The 19,259-nt window shown below is 65.4% G+C and overlaps 2 protein-coding genes across 4 annotated transcripts; one reads left to right on the top strand and one right to left on the bottom strand.

The window, feature by feature from the left end:
- Positions 1-678: 678 nt before the first annotated feature.
- Positions 679-4,431, bottom strand: CNN2 (calponin 2). Its single transcript, XM_082071907.1, has 7 exons — positions 4,306-4,431; positions 2,484-2,605; positions 2,092-2,158; positions 1,863-2,000; positions 1,584-1,700; positions 1,147-1,293; positions 679-1,071 (listed from the first exon to the last, which is right to left on the bottom strand). The coding sequence occupies exons 1-7, from the start codon at positions 4,366-4,368 to the stop codon at positions 805-807; spliced, it is 921 nt and encodes a 306-aa protein (XP_081928033.1). The 5' UTR covers positions 4,369-4,431; the 3' UTR covers positions 679-804.
- A 1,093-nt stretch (positions 4,432-5,524) lies between these two features.
- On the top strand, positions 5,525-19,115 carry ARHGAP45 (Rho GTPase activating protein 45). 3 transcript variants are annotated; one of them, XM_082072080.1, is made up of 23 exons: positions 5,525-5,727; positions 6,772-7,099; positions 8,288-8,431; positions 9,337-9,421; positions 9,662-9,734; positions 9,880-9,952; positions 10,232-10,369; positions 10,465-10,529; positions 10,618-10,728; positions 11,168-11,248; positions 11,475-11,654; positions 11,820-11,957; positions 12,206-12,396; positions 12,656-12,795; positions 13,121-13,198; positions 13,489-13,590; positions 13,735-13,898; positions 14,142-14,330; positions 14,671-14,808; positions 16,251-16,489; positions 16,574-16,802; positions 16,896-16,980; positions 17,146-19,115. In XM_082072080.1, the coding sequence occupies exons 1-23, from the start codon at positions 5,638-5,640 to the stop codon at positions 17,496-17,498; spliced, it is 3,414 nt and encodes a 1,137-aa protein (XP_081928206.1). In that variant the 5' UTR covers positions 5,525-5,637; the 3' UTR covers positions 17,499-19,115. The 3 variants fall into 3 exon arrangements, with proteins under 3 accessions (XP_081928206.1, XP_081928205.1, XP_081928204.1); XM_082072079.1 differs by lacking the exon at positions 5,525-5,727 and adding an exon at positions 6,240-6,478; XM_082072078.1 differs by lacking the exon at positions 5,525-5,727 and adding an exon at positions 6,240-6,478 and having other exon boundaries at positions 16,574-16,980.
- The last annotated feature ends 144 nt before the right edge of the window (positions 19,116-19,259 follow it).

Here is a 19,259-nt window from a genome sequence, read left to right as displayed (position 1 = left end):
TTCGACCCAGCAGCCCCGAGGGAAGGTCCGTGCCACCCCATCTCACAGCCCGTGCTCTGGGGTCTCGTCCAGGTCAGTGGCATCTCCCATCCCCCAGGTGTGGGGTGCCCTGCCTGAGCACTGACTCACGGAGCCTGCACCAGAAACAGTCTCTTACTTGTTAAAAGCTTGTTTGTTTGTTTTTAAAAGGTAATATAAAGAGCAATAATAAAAATAAAAAATAATAAAATATATTTTAAAATATATTTTAAAAATAATAAAAGAGCATCGGTCTAGAGCTCACATGAGAGTGCACAGCTGCTGGCAGGGCACACCCTCCCCCCCATCCCTTGGGCTGCAGCCCCACAGCGCCCTGGGCTCTCCCCACACCTGGGGGGGCTCCCCCGGCCATGCTCCCCCCGTGTCCCGCCACCCTGAGCCCCCTCTTCCATGGCGCTGAGCTGGGTGCTGCCAGCGGCGCAGGGACAGCTCCCTTGCTGGCAGAGCACGGCAATGGCACCGGGGGACATGTCCTCGTGGTTGTGTGAGAGAAGACACTGTCACCTCCTCAGCGCCAGAGCATCCGCCACCTTCCTGCCACGAACGCTGGGGCTGTGCTGGGGACACCCACGGGCTGCGGGAAGCGGCCAGTCTCCTTCCTACAAACAAGGTCTTTATTTTCTTGCTCAGAAAAATAGATTATTTTTTTTTTTTTTTTTTAGAAAAGAGTTTAAAAAGAGGGAATGACAAAAGTAGAGGCTGGAATGTTGCTGGCAGCAGGTTCTGTACATGAGATGTGCGAGACGGGGCTGGGCAACGTCCCGCTCAGTAGCTCTCCTCCTCCTCACAGTAGTAGTGGTACCCGGGGGGGTCCCCGCTCTGGTCGCAGGTGGCATTGGCCACCTCGCCCTGGCCACCCTGCGGGCAGTACTTGGGGTCATAGACCTGGCGGCCGAGGCCAAAGACCTGGCCGCTCTGGTTGGCGCCCTGGTTGGAGCCCATCTGCAGCGACATGGAGGAGTTGTCGCACTTCTCCGTCCCCATCTTGGCATCGTAGATGTGTCTCCTGGTGCCAGGAGCCGTCATGCCCACCTGGAAGGACAGGACAGAGCAGGCTCAGCCGCGGTGCTCCCCCCGTCCCCTCCCCAGCGCAGCGCGGGGGCTCACCTGGCTGGCACACTTGTTGGTGCCCATCTGGAGGCTGATGGTGGAGTGGTCCATGGGCGGCCGGATCTGGTTCTTGGGGTCGTAGAGGTGCCTCCTGGTGCCGTAGGCCGTCATGCCGGACTGGCTGGCACACTTGTTCGTGCCCATCTGACAAGAGGGTGCGGTGAGACCGAGCACGGACCCCCTTGTACCCCTTCTCCTCTCTCCCCGTTCCCCTGCAGCCCAGGGGGCACAGCCAGCGCTCCCCACCCAACCCAGGCGCATCCTCTCCTGGAGATTGAGTGCTGGGATTCGGACATGGAGCTGAGCTGGTCCCAAATCCCAAAAACACCCGAGGCACCTTCAGCCTCAGTCCACCCAGCCATGATGATGCTGAGGGTCTGATAAAACTGAGTCCCCCTCCGCTGGTACCCTCAGGAGCTGGGGGGCCAGCCCACCTGCAGCCCGATCACGCACTGCCCAGCCTTCATCTTGGCCTCGTCAAAGTTCCTCTGCTGCTTCTCCGAGTACTTCACACCAATGTCCACACCGCTCTGCATCCCCTTCGTCTTGGCCTGTCCGGGAGCAACAGTGAGGAAGGACAGGGTCCCACAGCTCGCACCCCCTGGGCAGGGGGAGCTGTGGGGTCCCACAGCACCATCCCAAGCTGAGGGTCTGCCCAGCCCGTCCCCATGGGGTGGTGCCCCCTCCCAAGCCACTGGTCCCCCCGCACTCACCATGCCCGCCAGCGCCAGCAGCGACACCTGCACCTGCGTCAGGTTCCCGCTCTCAAAGAGGTCGTTGGCTTCAAAGAGGTCCACGGGGTTCATGCCGTAACTGGCCATGGCCTTGATGAAGTTGGAGAGGTTCTCGAGCTGGGGGCGGGGGGAGAGGGGTGACACTTGAGCAGGTGGCAGCGGCGGGGCCGGGATGGAGCCGATCGCAGGCAGGGCTGCCCGCACCTACCTGGTGCCAGTTCTGCGCCGAGCGGTTGATCTTCCTCACCGCGTTGGGCTGCAGCTTGTTCATGAGCCTGGGGGTGACAGGGGGACAGGGGGCCGTGGTGGGGACCGGGTGGCAGCAGCACATGGGCCCCTTTGGGAAAGGTCCAGACCAGGTGACCCCCACAAGCACAAGGCGATTCCCCCCACCAGGTCTCTGCTGGTCCCCAGGGCTCCCCCAGACTCGGGCACTTTGTGGGTGAGGCCAGACGAGCCAGAGGAAACCTCGGGCGCCTGGAGGGTCCCAGTGCGGGCACGGCCACATCCAGCCCACCCTTCCCGCCCCACAGGCTGCGGTCCCATCCCATCCCCTCGTGTGTCCCGTCCGAACAGAGCGGCGAGCTCCATGGGACTCACTCGCAGAGGATCACCCCATCCTTCAGCCCCTTCTGGAAATCCGGCCCGATCTGCTTCCCCGTGACGCTCTCAATCCACGTCCGCAGCTCATCCTCCTTCTGTGGGTCGTACTTCTGGGCGAGCTGGGGGGGGACAGAGAGGGCGCAGCTCAAGCACGGCCCCCACGGGCACCCCGAAGCCCTCCTGGGGGGCTGCTCCCCCCGGGCACAAACCCGCAGCAAGGTCTGGGGACAGCAGCCTCGCACGGAGCCCCGGGGTCCCCAGCTCGTCTGGTGGGGCCGGACGCACCGCCACAGATTCCTCGGTCACCGCGGCTATGCCAGGAATGCGGCCGCCTCCTCCCAAATGGAGAGCAGCTGCCCGGTCGGCAGCATCACCGCCAGCATCGCCTCGGCCACTGGTGCCGGAGGCAGGGACAGCCCAGCCGAGCAGGGTCACGCTCACGACGCCACGTGTGTCCCAGCCAGGGGATCCCACTGTCCCACCAGCCGATTTTCTGGGGCACGGGCAGCTGGTGCCAGCTCCTCTGCCCAGCCCACAGCCAGCAGGGGGTGGTTCTTGGGGCATGAAAGGGGGCAGAGGGGACCAGCCCCTAAACAGATCCCACCACAGCCCAGTTTGCAAGGACTAGCATGGACTGGGAGGCTGCCACTGGCTTAACTGGTTCCCAGTTGGTGATGTCAGCCTTCAGGAGACACACTGGGGCAGTTAAACTGGCTTAAGTCTTGCTGAATCAAGCTGAAGCGCCCGAGAGCAGGCAGCAGCGATCCTCCAGCGCGCGTCCACCCGCTCAGCGCTGCCGCGGCCCAGCCCAGCTGCAAGCAGGGGCCCGTCTGCTCGGTGATGAAACGCAAAACCCCGCGAGGCCGGGCAAGGAGCAGCTGCCACGCGTGGCCAAGTCCCGGCAGTGATGCCAGCCCAACGCCCCTTCCCCTGCCTGCGCCAGCCCTGTCCAGGCAGCTCCCGGGACCCCGGGCAGGGCACAGCCACGTGGGGCCACAGGCTGGGGTGACAACAGCTCAACCGCTGCTCGCCCGGGGCCGGGCACAGCCCAGCATGGTGGCCTGTCCCACTGCCCAGGGTGGCAGCTGTTCCCAGAGCCCAGCCCCGACGGCAGCCCCGGGATGTGCGAGGAGCATGGCCAAGGAAAGGGGGTGCTGTGAATGGAAGGGGGTGCTGTGCCTCCCCGCTGTCCCCAGCCCTGCGGGACCCCTGTCCCCTGCCACAGCAGCACAGCCCCGCTGCGAGGGGCACAGGGACGGGGTCACCCGGAGCCTCGGGGTGCACCCAGGCACCCAGCTGCCTGCACCCCGCGGCACCCCGCTCCTGCCTCGGGGTGTCAACAGCCCAGCCGGAGGCACCGGTTCCCGTTCCCCTTCCGGCCCCGTAGCGGCACCTCCGCGGGACAGCGGCTCAGCCCCGCGGTGCCCCGGGGATGCCGGGGCGGGGGGCGGCGGCAGCTGCTGCTGCGGGGCTGGGCGCGGTGACCGGTGCCCGGGACCCCTCCTGGTCCCGGTTCCCCAGAGACAGCTCCCCAGAGCCTCGCAGGCAGGACCAGGGCACCCCGAGACCGGAGTCCCGGCGTCCCCCGCCCCGCAGAGTGCCCGGTACACCGGGACCCCGGCTCCCCATCCTCCTGGGACCCCCGGCTCTGCAGGACTCCGGGATGCAGCCGGGACACCCCCGCGGCACCGGGATGCCCGGCTCTCCATGACCTCGGGAGCACCGGGAACCGCAGCGCCCGGTGGTTCCGGTACCCCCCGGTCTCCGACTCGCTCCCGCCCGGTGGCACCGGGACCTCCCGTTTTCCGCCACGACTCACCCGGTTTTTGACCTCGGCGGAGAGGCCGTAGGACGGGCCCTTGTTGAACTGGGAGTTGCTCATGGCGGGGAGCGGGGAGCGGAGCCGGTACCGGCGCGGAGCGGGGAGCGGTGGCGGGGCCGGGCGGGGCGGAGGGGGTCGGGCCCGCCCCCCCCCGCGCTGATTGGACGGGGCTGAAATGCCCAAATAAGGGCAGGAGCGGCCGGATCGCGGGGGGGTCCCGCATCCCGACACCAGCGACCGGGGGGAAATCGGGGGCACCGGGAGCCCGCGGGGGCCGGGGCTGGAGCCGTCCCGGGCACGCGTGGGCTCATCCCACCCGGGCACGCAACCCCCCGCGGGAGCCCCCCCCCCCCCCACTGGCACGCGCACGCACCTATAGACGGGCACACGCGTGTGCATCGCCCCACGCACGTGCACCCACGGATGTGCGCACCCCGACCCGAGGCACATCCCCGGACGGACACCCACGCACCCCCCGGCCCACCCCCCGGCCGCCGGCTCCGGCTCCGGGTCCCGTCCGGGCGCTCCACGGCCGCGACCGGCAGATGGCCCGAGAGAGGCGGCAGCGCGGCCCCGCGGGGTCCCCGGGGACGAAGCGGGGGGATCCCCCCCGGCCCGGCCCGCCCGAGCAGCCCGGTGGGCAGCGGCGGGGCACGATCCGGCCGGGGGTCCCCAGGCTGCGGGAGCGGCACCCCGGGGGGATTCATCCGGTCCTGTCCCTCCCCAGGGTTCATCCACTGCCTCGTTGGGTTCCCGTGGGTGAACAGACCGTTGTGGGGCTGCGTTACCCCGTGGGTGGGTGAGTCACGGGTGGGGGACCGCGGGTGTGCAGAGGCCTCCAGCAACACCCCATGGGACAGGGTTCGTCCTCCCTGGACTGATGGACACCCCCAAACAGGGGTGAACCCCCCAGGGGACCAGGATCCTGCAGGGGTCAGCTCTAGTCCTGCGGCGTGGGGCTCTCTGTCCCCCCTTCCTCTTCTCTGCAGCCCTGGGGTGCAGCACCGACACCCCCCGCAAACGGCTGCTGAGAACCCACCGCCCCGAGAGCGCCAGCACCTTCTCCACCATCTCCTGCGAGGCTACAAACAGCCCCCGAGGGGCAGCAGGGTCCCCCTTCCCCCCGGCCTTGTGCCCTGGGTGCGCATTTGGCTTTTCCTGTTTCAGGTTTGCCTGCAAAGCTGATGAGGAAATAAGGCCGCGTCACACGCGCCCTCCTGACAGTTCTCCCCGGCGAATGTGGCCGGCGGGGTGAGCAGCAGCCGGCACCGCGGCCGTGCCGAGCGAGGGGCCGCCGAGGGCAGGGGCTCGGCCGCTGCAGGAACCACCATGTTCTCCCGGAAGAAACGGGAGCTGATGAAAACCCCCTCCATCTCCAAGAAGAGCCGGGCGGGAAGCCCCGTCCCGCAGACCCTGCCGGTGAGTGTCCTGTGTCCCCTCCTGCAGGGTGGGGGCCGTGGGGCCGTGGCACCCATGGAGCCACTGGGAAGATCCACAGGGTGGGAAGGGGAATTTGGGTATGGCCAGGGGGTCCACGAAGAGGAGGGAGCTGAGGATGGACCCTTTTCACTGGGCCTGGGGGGGGATTTTGCCCCAGACGAAGGGGATGGAGCAGCTGCCTGGAGAGGCAGGAGGGCGAGTGGGGCTGGGGAGAAACTGGGGGGCTGCGGCAAAGGGCAGGGAGCTGGCGGCGGGGGCTACGACCAAGGGTTTATGGAGGACAGAGGAACCCCCAGACTGCCCAGAGGAGGAAGCTGGGGGACACCCGGGCTCTGCCATGTCTTTATTTACGTGGGGCACCCCCAGAGCTGGAGGGGTGCGGGAGGAAGCACCTCACCCCCGCGCGGCTGGCGATGGCCGGGGCTCCTCCGCGCACCCTGGCACTGCCCGCCCCGCGCCTGCGCCCCAGCCCCACAGCGCGGGGCCGGACGGGGCCGATGGGGGCTGAGAGCCTGCCCGCAGCTCCTTAGCGAGGGGGACCCGTCCCCGTCCTTGTCCCCATCCCCACCCTCCTCCCCGACCCCCGGGAGAGGCCCTATGGGTGGTGGCTGGAGGGATGCTCGGCCGGGCGGCGGGGAGGAACAGCTACAGCCCCCACTCAGCTGGGAAAGCCCACTCGCCCAAGCGCTCCCTGGACTCGCTGTCCCACGCACCCGCTGTGCGGCTGACGGTACGTCCAGGGGAGCCCCGTGGGTGCCGGCGCGGGGGGACTGGGGGTCTCTGGGGCCACTGAGCCCTGGGAGGGATGCGGGCAGGTTTTCAAGGGCTGGGCTGCCCCAGCCGTTTTGGGGTGGGGGCCTTTGGGCACCTGTCCCCAGCACCCCCACCCTGGGGTCCCCGAAGGGCTGGACATGCCGGGGGGGCTACGCCTCATCCCCACACCGCAGCCAGGCAGGATGGGGAAACTGAGGCACGGCACAGCCGTGGCAGCGGCCGTGCCATCACGCTCAGCCCTGTCCCCAGGAGCTGTGCCGCAAGGACTGCCTGGAGGCACCGGGCTGCGGCCTGGGGGAGCTGCCCCCCGCCAGCGCCAAGCTCAGCACCAGCCCCAGCGCCGTGGGCACCCTCAAGCGCCCCACCAGCCTCAGCCGCCATGCCAGTGCCGCCGGCTTCCCCCTCACCGCCGCGCCCCGCGCCGTGCCCAAGGGCCACAAGACCCCCACGTCCTACAGCCCCATGGAGGGCGGGGAGGGTCCCTTCATCGACCCTGAGGACATCTCCCAGCTGCTGGCAGATGTGGCCCGGTTCGCCGACGCCCTGGAGAACCTGCGGGACGTGGTGCTGCGTGACGGTGAGTGCCGGGACGCGCCGGCGCCCGCCAGCCCTGGGACAGCACAGGACCGTCCTGTCCCCGGGGACAGCCCGGACCCGCGGGGGTGTTGAGGGGACCAGGCTCCCCGGGGGGCCCACCAAGCCCCCGCGGCCGTGGGCAGAGGCGGTGGGCGGCTGCCGGGAGCTCACAGCAGGATAACGCGGCTTCCTGCCCACGAGCTATTTTCATCCGCCTGCTTTCCTGTTTACAGCGCAGCGGTGCCAGCCGCCTGCCAGGGCCCCCCGCCCCGCAGGGCACCGGACCCCAAACCAGCCCCACCGGGGCAGCCGGCGGCATGGGGCCGATGCCCCGGCACAGGGTCTGGTGGGTGGGTGGCAGCGGGTGAGTGTCCCAGCCTGGGGAGGCGAAGGGAACGAGGACGATCTCGTGGTCCCTGCAGTGAGGTGGGGCTGCGGTGGGGGGGTCACATGATGCCGTGTTTTCGGCACCAGCTTTGCAAACATGTTGACACATCCCCACTCGCCGTGGCTAACGGCGGCGCCCAGCCCGGGGCAGCGGTGACGATGGCTCCGGCAGCCAGAGCCACAACCCGGGAGACGTTGCCTCCGGGCCCTTGGCAAGGTTTGGGTATCACAGGGAACCATCCCTGAGCCAGACAGTGACTGTGCCGCTGCCATCCCTGCTCGGGTCCGCGGTTACTGCTGGACCCAGTTTGGGACAACCACGGTGGTGCCGTCCCGGAGTTGGCAAAGAGACGGGGAGAGGCTGGGGGACACAGCCGGGATTTGGGAGAGTCCAGCTCCCCTCTGCACCCAGCCAGCCCATCCCCAGCCCCGCTGCTCTCACCTCCCACTCTGGAAGGGACCCGGGAGCAGGAAAGGGAGCAGAGAAACACGTTCCTGAGCCCACAAAGGGGTCGGTTCCCAGGGAAGGACCCGGTGGGACACAGCGAGCCCGGCTGGACGGGGCTGGCAGCAGGACAGACCCGCTGCAGCCCTGCCAGCGGCCGGGAGCGCCCGTCCCGCGGGAGGAAGGGCAGGAAACGAGGAGGAAATTCCCAAACCGCTTTCCAGGGAAAAAGTTACTACTGAGGAAAAAATGCCTCAAAGGTCGGGCTGCCCCAGGCCCAGCGGTGCTCGGGAAAGGGACACGGGACACGGACACAGGGCAGGGACAGGGGCAGCGGTTCAGCCCCCTCTCTTGCAGACCCCACGGAGCCACAGCGGCCGCTGGCCCACGAGTGCCTGGGCGAGACCCTGCGCGTCCTGCGCCAGGTCATCAACAAGTACCCGCTGCTCAACACCCTGGAGACCCTGACGGCCGCCGGGACCCTCATCTCCAAAGTCAAGGGTGAGACAATGGGCCAGGAGCTCTGTCCGGCTCCCCCCGCCCCCCGCCCCCCGCCGGGACGTGCCAGGAGCAGAGCTGCCCCGGACAGGCAGAGGCAAAGGCAGCAGCTGCCTGTTTGCCGTGTTTTGGTTTTAAGGGTGATGTGGTGTCGGCAATGCCAGAGCCCAGCTCCCGCCCAGGGGGTTCCAAGCACGGCCCTGGGTCAAACATGTGAACACGGGGCTCCTGCTCCTGGCAGCGCTGGGGTTTGTGAGCGCGGGGGCTGCGCAGCCCCGAGCCCGCTGGGCACCGCGTCCTGCCCGTTGCACCGCGGGGAGGGGGCGGCTGCGCCAACCGCAGGCACAGCACAACACTCTGCGTCACCGCGCGGCTTCCTGGACACGGCGCAGCAACCGCGCGGGGACAGGAAACCTCGTGGCGGGTGGCAGCAGGTCTGCCGTGGGGTGGCCCCACGCGGGGCTGGGACGGGTGACCTGGGGCTGCCCCGTCCCCGGGCAGAGGGCTGGGGGCACATCCCAGCCTCTCACTGCAGCAGGGGGCTCAGCACCCTCAAAAGGCACCGGGGCGCTGCCAGCGTCCCTCGGCCCCGGCGTCTGTGCCGGTTCCTGGTGCTGCCAACGGTTCCTCTTTCGAGCCCTCGCAGGGGAAGCGAAGCCGTCCCGCTGTGGGGGCTCGAGGGGGAACTGCTCACAGGCAGCAGCACTTTTCCAGCAGCCCCAGTACGGGGAGCAAACAGAAACGTGAGCTGCGTGATGCTGGTGGGGGAGTCAGTCCTGGGAAAAATGGGGACAGAGACTCGACACTGCACTAGAGAACACCCATCACCCCCAGGGACTGTCCTGTCCCCGCATGGGTCCCTCCAGCCTGACCCAGCACTGCAGCTCCCCATGTCTCCCCATTTCCAGGTTTCCATTACGAATCCAACAATGAGACGGACAAGCGGGAGTTCGAGAAGGCCGTGGAGGCCATCGCCGTGTCCTTCAGCAGCACGTAAGGGACTTTTGGCCAGCTGTCCCTTGGAGAAGGTCCCTGAGGGACCCCAACAGCCTGGACACATGTCCCCATGCAGCCTGTCCCCTTGCCCACACGCAGCCCATGGTGGCTGCTGGTTCGGGGGGTGGTTTGGGGACCGGGGAGCCCCTGTGGGGAGGGCAGGTTCGGGGGGGTCGGGTGCTGCTGGTGACAGCCCGTGCCCCATTGCTGAGCCCGGCCGTGTTCCTCTCGTCACAGCGTGTCCGAGTTCCTCATGGGGGAGGTGGACAGCAGCACCATCCTCTCCATCCCGCCCAGCGACCAGAACCAGGTGGGTGATGCTGGGCACAGGAGACACGCAGCAACAGCCAAAAACCCCCAGCCGCCCTGGGCTCTGCCTCCCCTCCATCCACCAGCACCCCAGCTGCTCCCTTTCCTCTTCTCTGAGCGGCCCCTTTTCTTTCCCCATCCCACAGACCATGGAAAGCCTCTACGGTGGCATCCCTGGGGGAGACGGCGTCCCCACGGGCACAGAGAGCTACGAGCTGGGTGAGGCTCCGGGCGCAGATTTGGGGTGCAGGGTGTCCTCGGTTGGGGAAAGGCAGCAGAGCTGCTGCTGGCGCTGGAGCTGGCAGGTCACCAGCACAGCATGATGCCGGCAAAGCTCCAGGCTGCTCGCAGGGGTGATCCGGACTGTCCTGAGGTTCTCCGGGCTGCTCCAGCGCTCCTGGGAGCTCAGCAGCGTCTGGAGGCAGCGGGTCGCTGAGCACGGGGCAGCAGCACCTTCAGTCTCCTCTTTCCCTCCCCACCTTCCCCTTGTACCCACAGGTCGTCCTCCGGCCGAGGAGGTGGACGTGATGCTGCAGCGCTGCGAGGGGGGGGTGGACGCTGCCCTCCAGTACGCCAAGAACATCTCCAAGTACATGAAGGACCTCATCGGGTACCTGGAGAAACGCACCACGCTGGGTGAGGAGCGGCGCTGAGCTCCTGGGATTTGTTTTGATCAGCAGGGAGGTCCTGGTGTCTCATGTGGCTTTTCACTTCCAACCTGTTTCTTCCAGAGATGGAGTTTGCCAAAGGGCTTCAGAAGATGGCAAACAGCTGCAAGCAGACCCTCAGCCAGGAGGTACGGCCGCACCGGGGCACCGGAGGACGCGTGTCCTTCGGTTCGTGCCACGGTGCCAGGGCTCAGGGTGCGTTTTCTTGTTCCCCAGACCAACATGCCTTTCCTGTCCATCTACCTGCTGGCGCTGGAGCAGGACATGGAGCATGGGACGTCGGTGCTGCAGGCGGCCACCACACTGCAGCACCAAACCTTCCTCCAGGTGAGGGGACAAGAGGGGGATTGTCCCCAGTGCTGAACAGCGAGGGGGTTGGTGTCAGAAACTCAGCATCCCCGGCTCCTGTGCGGGGTCAGACAGAGGCTCTAGGAGAAACCCCCCAGCTCTGGCAGATCAAACAGCATCTCCTGGTCCATCTCCTCCTCACTCCAGACCTCTCTGCGTTCCCTCCTCCTCCTCCAGCCCAAGCTGCACCATGTCCCGGGGAGGGACCTGCTGTCCCCTCGCTGCAAGGGGGGGACACGGGGACACTGTCCCTGGCACTGCCCAGGCTGGTGATTTGTGTCACAGTAACCAAGCCCGGTTGTGCTGGGGAAGGATAAGATCCCCCCCAGGGAACTTCTCCTTGCAAAGCCTTTTGCAAAGCGAAGAGCAGCGAGGGTTTCGCTCAGACACCCCTGGGGGTCGTTTCTCCCCCACGCAGCCGCTGACCGTGAGACGCCTGGAGCACGAGAAGCGCAGGAAGGAGATCAAGGAGCAGTGGCACCGGGCGCAGAGGAAGCTGGTGAGCGGCAGCGTCTGAGCCCCGTCTGGAGCGTCCCCACGACACGCACCCCTCGGGGGACGCTGCACCCCGTCCCCTCCCAGCAATGCTGGGTGCTGCGTCTCAAGGGGCTTTCTGCTGGAGAAACACGGGGTGCAGGGGCTGGAGAGGGGCCCTGGGGAGCTCGGGGGGTGATGATCCCCCAGCAGAGCTCAGTTCTCACCTGGCGTCACCGTTTTCCCCGCAGCAAGAGGCGGAGGTGAACCTGCGCAAGGCCAAGCAGATCTACATGCAGCGCAGCGAGGAGCACGACAAGGCCAAGTACATGGCGGTGAAAGCGGAGGAGGAGCAGCAGAGCACGGCCAGCAGCGTCACCACCAAAACCCTGGACAAGAAGAGGCGGCTGGAGGAGGAAGCCAAAAATAAGGTGGGAACATGACAGCTCAGTCTGACTCTGTCCCAGCACAGGAGCAACCCGGGCACGGCGCAGGGATACCCGGAGGAACAGGGTCCAAGTGCAGGGAGATGCTGTTGTTCCCCGTGTTCTTCTCACCCATGAACTGTCCCCGTCTCTTGCTCTCCCACCTCCCAGGCAGAAGAGGCGATGGCCACGTACCGGACCTGCGTTGCGGATGCCAACACCCAGAAGCAGGAGCTGGAGGACACCAAGGTGAACTCCCTGCGGCAGATCCACGAGCTGATCAAACAGAGCGACCAGGTCGTCAAGACGGTGAGTGGGTCCCTGGGGGGGGAGGCTGCACCCTGCTCAGAGCTGCCCCCGAGCTCTGGGGGGTTGCAGAGCTCCCCTCGCTCCTCAGTGCTCTGAAAAGCCATGGAACTGGGCAGAACTGGGAGCTCAGCTCAGGGCTGCACATGGAGCACGGCTCCGCGCTCCCCGTCCCTCACCCGACCCAGAGCCCCGTGTCTCTCTCTCCCGTGTACACCGAGCTCACGTCTGATTTCCTCTGTTATTTTCAGGCCACCATCTCCTTCTACCAGATCATGCACATGCAGACGGCCCCGCTGCCCGTCAACTTCCAGACGCTGTGCGAGAGCAGCAAGCTGTACGACCCGGGGCAGCAATACGCCTCGCACGTGCGGCAGCTGCAGCGCGGCGACGAGCCCGACACGCAGTACGACTTCGAGCCCTACGTGTCACACAACGCCTGGTAGGAACAGAGACGTGGACCCGCGGCTGGTCCACAGTCCCCTTCCCTGCTCCCGGCAGAAAACCGCTGGGCCCAGCTCCTGCGGGGAACGCTGGGGCTGGACCGGCTGGGGATCCCCTCACATCCTCCCATGGATGAGCTATAGTATTAACAAGGGGGCTGTAAAATCCCCAGGCAGGTGGATCACCATGAATACGGTTTCCAAGTGTCCTTCCTTCCCATCCACTCGGACGTTCCCTGTCTTCCTCTCTGTCCCCAGGTCCCCCTTCACTCGCGCACGCAAGGGCAGTTTTGGCGCCGGTGACTTCCCAGCGGCCACCGGATCCGACGGGGCCGGGTCGGGCTCGGATGGAGCCGCCGGAGCCAAGGAGCAGAGCGGCGCCGCGGCGGAGCGGAGAGGTGAGCCTGGCGGGAGGAGCGGGGTCCCCGAAGGACACAAAATCACATCCACGGCTTCTTTTGCTTTTGCTGTCTAGTGCTGCCTAACAGGCTTCTCTCCAGCTCCCCATCTATTCTCATGGTGGGGGTTGGACTAGTTGAGCTTTGAAGGTCCCTTCTAACCCAAACTATTCTGTGATTCCTTCCCTTGTTCATGCGTTACTGAAGCATCACAGCCCCCCAGCAGCTGCTCAGTCATTTCAGTGTACCCCGGGATCGGGGCTGCTGCCCCATTTCTCTCCTGAGCGCAGGAGGGATCTCAGCTGGACTCTGTTCTGCTCTGCAGGCGGACGGGGACACCAGGTCCATAAATCCTGGCCAACTTCCATCGCTGAAGCTGACAGCAGCCTGGACTCAAACGCAGGTAGATCCTGACAACCGCCCAGAGCAGACAGTCCTTCCCTTCTGATAAACCCAGCCTAAACCAGCACCGCAGCTAGGCGAGACCTGCCGCTTCGCTTATCTGCCCTGTAATAACCTTGTGTTGCACGTAACCGCTCTGATCCCAGTCTCCGAAGGGACGGGGTGGGATGGGGTCAGCTCCCAGCTCCCCGTTTTCTCCAGGAAAAGCTGCTCCAGCCGCGCAAGGAGCACAAGAGCGCGCTCAGGGAGAAACAGCCTTGCCGGGAGTCTCACCGGGTTCTCTTTCGGCAGGTGACTTCAGCCACAAACTGCAGCGCCTGTCGTCCAACGGCACCATGTCCTCCAGCGAGGAGCTGGAGGAGAAGGACGAGCCCACCGCCCCGTTCGAGCAGAGTACGTGACAGCGCGGGGGGACGCGGGGGACACAGAGCTCACCGCAGGGGCACTGCCCCAAATCCTGTAGTTCTGGAATCAAACCGAACAGCTGCTGGGAGGGCGGTCGGGCTGCAGCTGCGTTTCCTTCTGCTCTGCCCGTAGGCATCAATGGGATCAGCACGGAAATGGCGGCTCCGACCGGCCCCTTCCGAAACGTCGGCTTGTCCAAGGCTGCCCAGACCCACCGGCTGCGGAAGCTCCGCGCACCTTCTAAGTGCCGGGAGTGCAACAGCTACGTCTACTTCCAGGGAGCGGAGTGCGAGGAGGTAAAGCTGGGAGCAGGGGAAGGGGCAGGCGGGGGGAATGTCCCCTGGACGGGGTGACCTCGCCGCTCCCCGCGCTCGGTTCTGTCCCTGGTGGGAGCCACACGCTCCGCAGCAGCCGTCACGGTGCAGCTTGTCCCTCGGTGTCACGGTTTGCTGTGGAACCGGCCAGGAGCTGCGACACACGTGGTTGTGACCGCGGCCGCGCAACTGCAGCCAGGAGGTCTCGGTTCCTGTGTTTTCCAGTGCTGCCTGGCCTGCCACAAGAAGTGCCTGGAGACCTTGGCCATCCAGTGCGGGCACAAGAAGCTCCAAGGGAAGCTGCAGCTTTTCGGGCAGGATTTCATGAAGGCTTCTCAGGGCAGCGCCGACGGCATCCCCTTCATCGTCAAGAAGTGCGTTGCTGAGATCGAGAAGCGAGCGCTGAAAACCAAGGTGACGCAGTTTCCCTTCCCCTTTCCACAGCTCGGCTGCTTCTCCTGAAACCGTCTTGTGCCTCGGCACAAAACCCACACACTCTGCTGTCAGATTCCGGGGTGCAGAAAGTCCCAGGTGATAAACTTGGCTCTGATACTCTAAACTCTGAGCTTGGGCACCCGCTTCTCTTGCCTCCCTCTTTCCTATGAAACAGGAATGACAAATGTCTGAGCTGGAGGGGATGTCCCCGGGTGACTCTGAGTGACTCCAGCACAGAAGGAGCCAGCAGCTCCCAGCTCCTGCAAACATGCAGAGGAACAGCTCTCCTCACCCAACCCCGCTTTTGTGCCTCTGACAGGGCATCTACCGAGTCAATGGTGTCAAGACCCGCGTGGAGAAGCTCTGCCAGGCGTTTGAGAATGGGAAGGAGCTGGTGGAGCTGTCCCAGGCCTCCCCGCACGACATCAGCAACGTCCTCAAGCTCTACCTGAGACAGGTGGGAGGATGGAGGTGCCTCCATGGGGGCAGCAGAGGGGATGTGGCCAGAGGAACCTTCCCAAACCCAATCCCAACCTGGCTTCCCCAGCTCAGCCCTGGCAGGAGGGGCTCTGCACAAACCGGGCGTACCGGGGTGCCGAGGGTCCCTCCTGGCTGGGACGTCAGGCTGGGCGTGGGACCACGGACGGGGCAGAGCAGGGACGCTGCGGGTGTCCTGCCCCCCCCATCTGCAGAACAACGCGGTGCAGAAGCACCAAACCTGCCCTCCCCTCCGCGACTGGGGAACCAGGCACACGAAGGGGAAGTGATTCAGCAAAGCTCATTGCGCACGGCAGCGCCGGGCTGAGCTCACGGCTCCCTCAGCCGGGCTGTGTCCCTCGGTGTCCCTGCCACAGGCTCAGCTGTGTCCTGTGTCCCTCGGTGTCCCTGCCACAGGCTCAGCCATGTCCTGTGTCCCTTGGTGTCCCTGCCATGGGCTCAGCCATGTCCTGTGTCCCTTGGTGTCCCTGCCATGGGCTCAGCCGTGTCCTGTGTCCCTCGATGTCCCTGCCATGGGCTCAGCCATGTCCTATGTCCCTTGGTGTCCCTGCCACAGGCTCAGCCATGTCCTGTGTCCCTTGGTGTCCCTGCCATGGGCTCAGCCATGTCCTGTGTCCCTTGGTGTCCCTGCCATGGGCTCAGCCGTGTCCTGTGTCCCTCGGTGTCCCTGCCATGGGCTCAGCCATGTCCTGTGTCCCTGAGTTGCCTCTGCAGCTTCCGCAGAGAAGAAAAGCAGGGTGGAAAAAGAAGCAGAAATCAATCCCGAGCCACGACGCAGCATCTCGCTGCAGAGAAACAGGTTGAAAGTCCCTCTGTAACAGCTGGAGGGAACCCGCTCTGCTGTGGGAGCAGCCCAGCCCCAAACCAGCTGTTTGAGCCGCCTTCAAAACATCCCAGCCCTGCAAACCACCAATTAGTTAACGGGCTGCTCGCTGCAAACTTCAAAGCATGAGTTCCCACCCGAGCACAGCCCCACCTGCACTGTGGGCTCTGCCCACCCACCCACAGAACAGCCCGTCCACCCACAGAACAGCCCAACCCATCCAACAGCCCAACCCACCCAACAACCCAAGGGACGGGGACCCTGCTGCTGCGCCCACCCACACCCCGGGCATTTCCAGGGAGAAACCCTGGCCCGGGGGTTCTTATCACCATAGAGCACCCGCGGGCTGATCAAACGCTGCTTTGCGCTTGAGCTTCACGGGTACTAATTGTCTGGGACAAACGAGGCTGGAGTTAGACCTTCAGGAGATGGATAAATAGCGTTGCCTTTGGGGCAGCACGCTGTGAGAGGGCTGGAGAGGTTTCCTTGCTGTGTCCTCACGGGGAGGTGTGGGGAGGGGGTGACCCCCCTGGAGCTGGGACACGGCTCCCCAGCCCATGTCCCCCGTCCTCTTGCAGCTGCCGGAGCCGCTGATGCCGTTCCGGCTGTACAATGAGCTGATGGGGCTGGCCAAGGAGAGCTTGCAGGGCGGTGAGACCAAGGCCAAGGGCGCCAAGGGCGGCCCCGAGCTGGTGGACAGAGGAGCCGACACTGACAAGGTGGTGGTGACGCTGGTGCTGAGGCTGAAGGAGCTGCTGAAGGAGCTGCCCTGGGAGAACATGGCCACGCTGCGGTTCCTGCTGCAGCACCTGCGCAGGTGAGGCGGGACCGGCCCGTCCTGCCCCGCGGCGCTGGGGGCAGCCCAGCCCTTCTCAGAGTTCACCCTCCTCCTCCTCGTCAGGATCGTGGAAGTGGAGCAGGACAACAAGATGACCTCAGGCAACTTGGGCATCGTCTTCGGGCCCACCCTGATGCGCCCCAGGCCCACGGACGCCACCATCTCCTTGTCCTCGCTGGTGGACTATCCCCACCAGGCGCGCATCATCGAGGCGCTCATCATCTTCTACTCCACCATCTTCGAGGACAAGGAGCCCGTGGCTCTGGCTGACCCCAGCAAATGCTCCCACCTGGTAGGAGACTCTGGGGACCTCGGGGGACATGGAGCCCAGTGGATGGGCATTTTCTCCCCCTCCTGCCCTCATCGCTGCTCCTCTTCCTCGCAGGCCGACACCGGCTCCCAGAGCCCCCCTGGCAGCGTCCCCTGCCTGGAGAAGGGGAATTTGGGTTACGGCGCTGACTCCTTCCCAGGTACATGGCACCCAGCGGGTCCTCCCCAGCGAGCACAGGTCCCTCAGGGGGCTGGGGTGTCACTGGTGGCAATAACATGGCCCATCCCATCCTGGAGAGCACCCGGAGCTCCCGGGGGTGCCACAGTGCTGGGTGGGAGCGTAACAGGGTCCCTCTGTCCCTCAGAGCCCGGCGACCGCTCCGGTGACTCCGACTCGGAGCTGGAGGACAGCGGGGACCTGGCGGGCGCCGCGGACGGGGCCTCCCGGACCGCGCTAACGAAACAGGAGAGCGAGACCAGCACGGAGGAAGCTCAGTCCTGCGAGGACGGGAGCGAGGGGCAGCGCAGCCGGAGCTGCAGCGTGGGGCGCTGGGACGTCAGGGGCTCCGCTGCCCCCGGCTGCGGCCCCCACAGCGACGCAGAGGAATTCCCCGACGACAACACAAACCAGTCCAACAACGCGGCCCTGCGCGCCGCTGCCTGGTGCCCGGCAGCCGGCTGCCACGACGGGCGCGAGCGGCAGCCCCGCTTGATCTGAACCGCCAAAGTGCCGTGGATGCCGGGATGGGGCCAAGGGGCAAAACCAGGCGCTGCCCAGGGGTGGGGGGACAGCCCGGAGCCCCGGGCAGCTGCAGGCGAGTCCTCGCTGTTCTGCAGCTGGAGCTTTCACACAAACCCCTGAGCCCCTCTGCTCCCGATGGGACAATCGGGTCAAAACCTCGGCCGCGGGAACCCCACTCGCTCCCGCAGAGCAGGACGGACCCTTCGCTTGCTGCTCCCGACCGGGAAGGCACCCGAGGCTTTGCTGTGCCCTGCCAGCCCCAGGCTGCATTTCTGCCGCGCTCCTTCACCCCGCGCCTCTGCCGCACGGCTCGAGACCGGAGAGTCAAAGGGTCTGAGGCTCCTCGCTGGCTGTGCCGGACGGGCAGGGGCTGCGGGGGACGCAGGGGGGTTCCCCCACCACAGCCAGGCCTGGGCACCGCACAGACAGACGGACAAACTGAGCGGGGGAACAGCTCCCAGGGACGGGGACACCGCCGGGGGAGCAATGGATCCAGCACAGCCGCTAAATCCACCCACAGCGTCCGGCACGGAGCCGGCGCGGCCGCCGCGTTTGCCAGGCCCTGCGGGTACATTTATCCTTTGGAATCGGCTGTACCAGGCGCCCAAAGTCCAGCGGTGAATTTGCTGCCTCTGCACGTCCGAGCGCGCGGGGGAGACGCTTTGCTGCGGCTGTTTATGGGCATTTCCTACTCACAGGAGCCACGCGAAGAGCTCAGGGAACGGCTGTTCCCGGCTCTGAGTCCCGAGCGTCGCCTCATCTCTCAGGGTTTGGGGTTCTTTCGGCAGTCGTTTGGTCTCCACAAATCGAAGCCGCTGGTCTGGGGCTCCGCGGCGGAGCCGGGCAGAGCAGGACCCACGGGAGACACCTCGTCCCCACGGCCCGAGCGAGTCACAGCCCCAACAGCCAAGAGGCTGCAGAGATGAACCTTCGCGCCGAACCCACTACCTCTGCTGGCAAAGGAACTCAAAGGGTTAATTAAACACCACCAGCCACTTTTTTCTTTTATTTTTTTAAGCTACAAGTCTTTTCTGCACTGAAGCATAGAAACGAGTAGATTTTAAGTTTAGAAAGAGCTGAATGCCGTTTCCTGCGATTCTCCTGCGGGTCACGGCTGTGGGGCCACCAGAGCCCGGGCTGGGAGGGCACAGGGCAAGATGAACCCAAACGCACCTCAGCATCGTCAGTTTAAGGTACAGAAACCCGAAGGTCATTAATTCCCAGGGAAACGGTTGATACTGAGCCACAGAAGAGCCACGGGCGCCCACGGAACGTCCTGCCCGCAGCTCTTCGCCAGACGATTGGATTTTCCAGCAGGTCATTTCCACAGCGGTGGGGGGGAGTTCGCCGCCCCCTCCGCCGCCCCACGGTACCGGTGTGTGTGCGGGCGGTGACGAGCGCGAGTGAGGGAAGGGACAAAAGCTTCGCTTGCGCTAACGGGAACGGGCTCCCTTCGGTTGTGTATTAATTAATCCAGCGTGTTCGTTAGGACGCGCCTGTACTGCTGGATGAAGACGCGTTCTGTGTTTTGCTGCGTTCAGATCGATGCGCTTCCAAACAAATCAATAAAGTCGGTGTTTTCCAAGCTGGGTCCACGCTGGAGGTCTGAGTCTGTGGCTGCAGGAGGCTCAGCACCACGAGGATGGACCCTGAGTATTGGTACTGAAGTTTAAAAACCCCCAAGAGACCCAGAACAGATTAAAATCAAAGCAACCGGGGGGTGATGAACAACTCCCC

The sequence above is a fragment of the Streptopelia decaocto genome, assembly GCF_964273445.1.
Source record: "Streptopelia decaocto genome assembly, chromosome: 24".
In the NCBI taxonomy this organism is placed as follows: Eukaryota; Metazoa; Chordata; class Aves; order Columbiformes; family Columbidae; genus Streptopelia; species Streptopelia decaocto.
The sequence above is the reverse complement of the archived record's forward strand: the minus strand, read 5'-3'. Positions and strand labels throughout refer to the sequence as shown.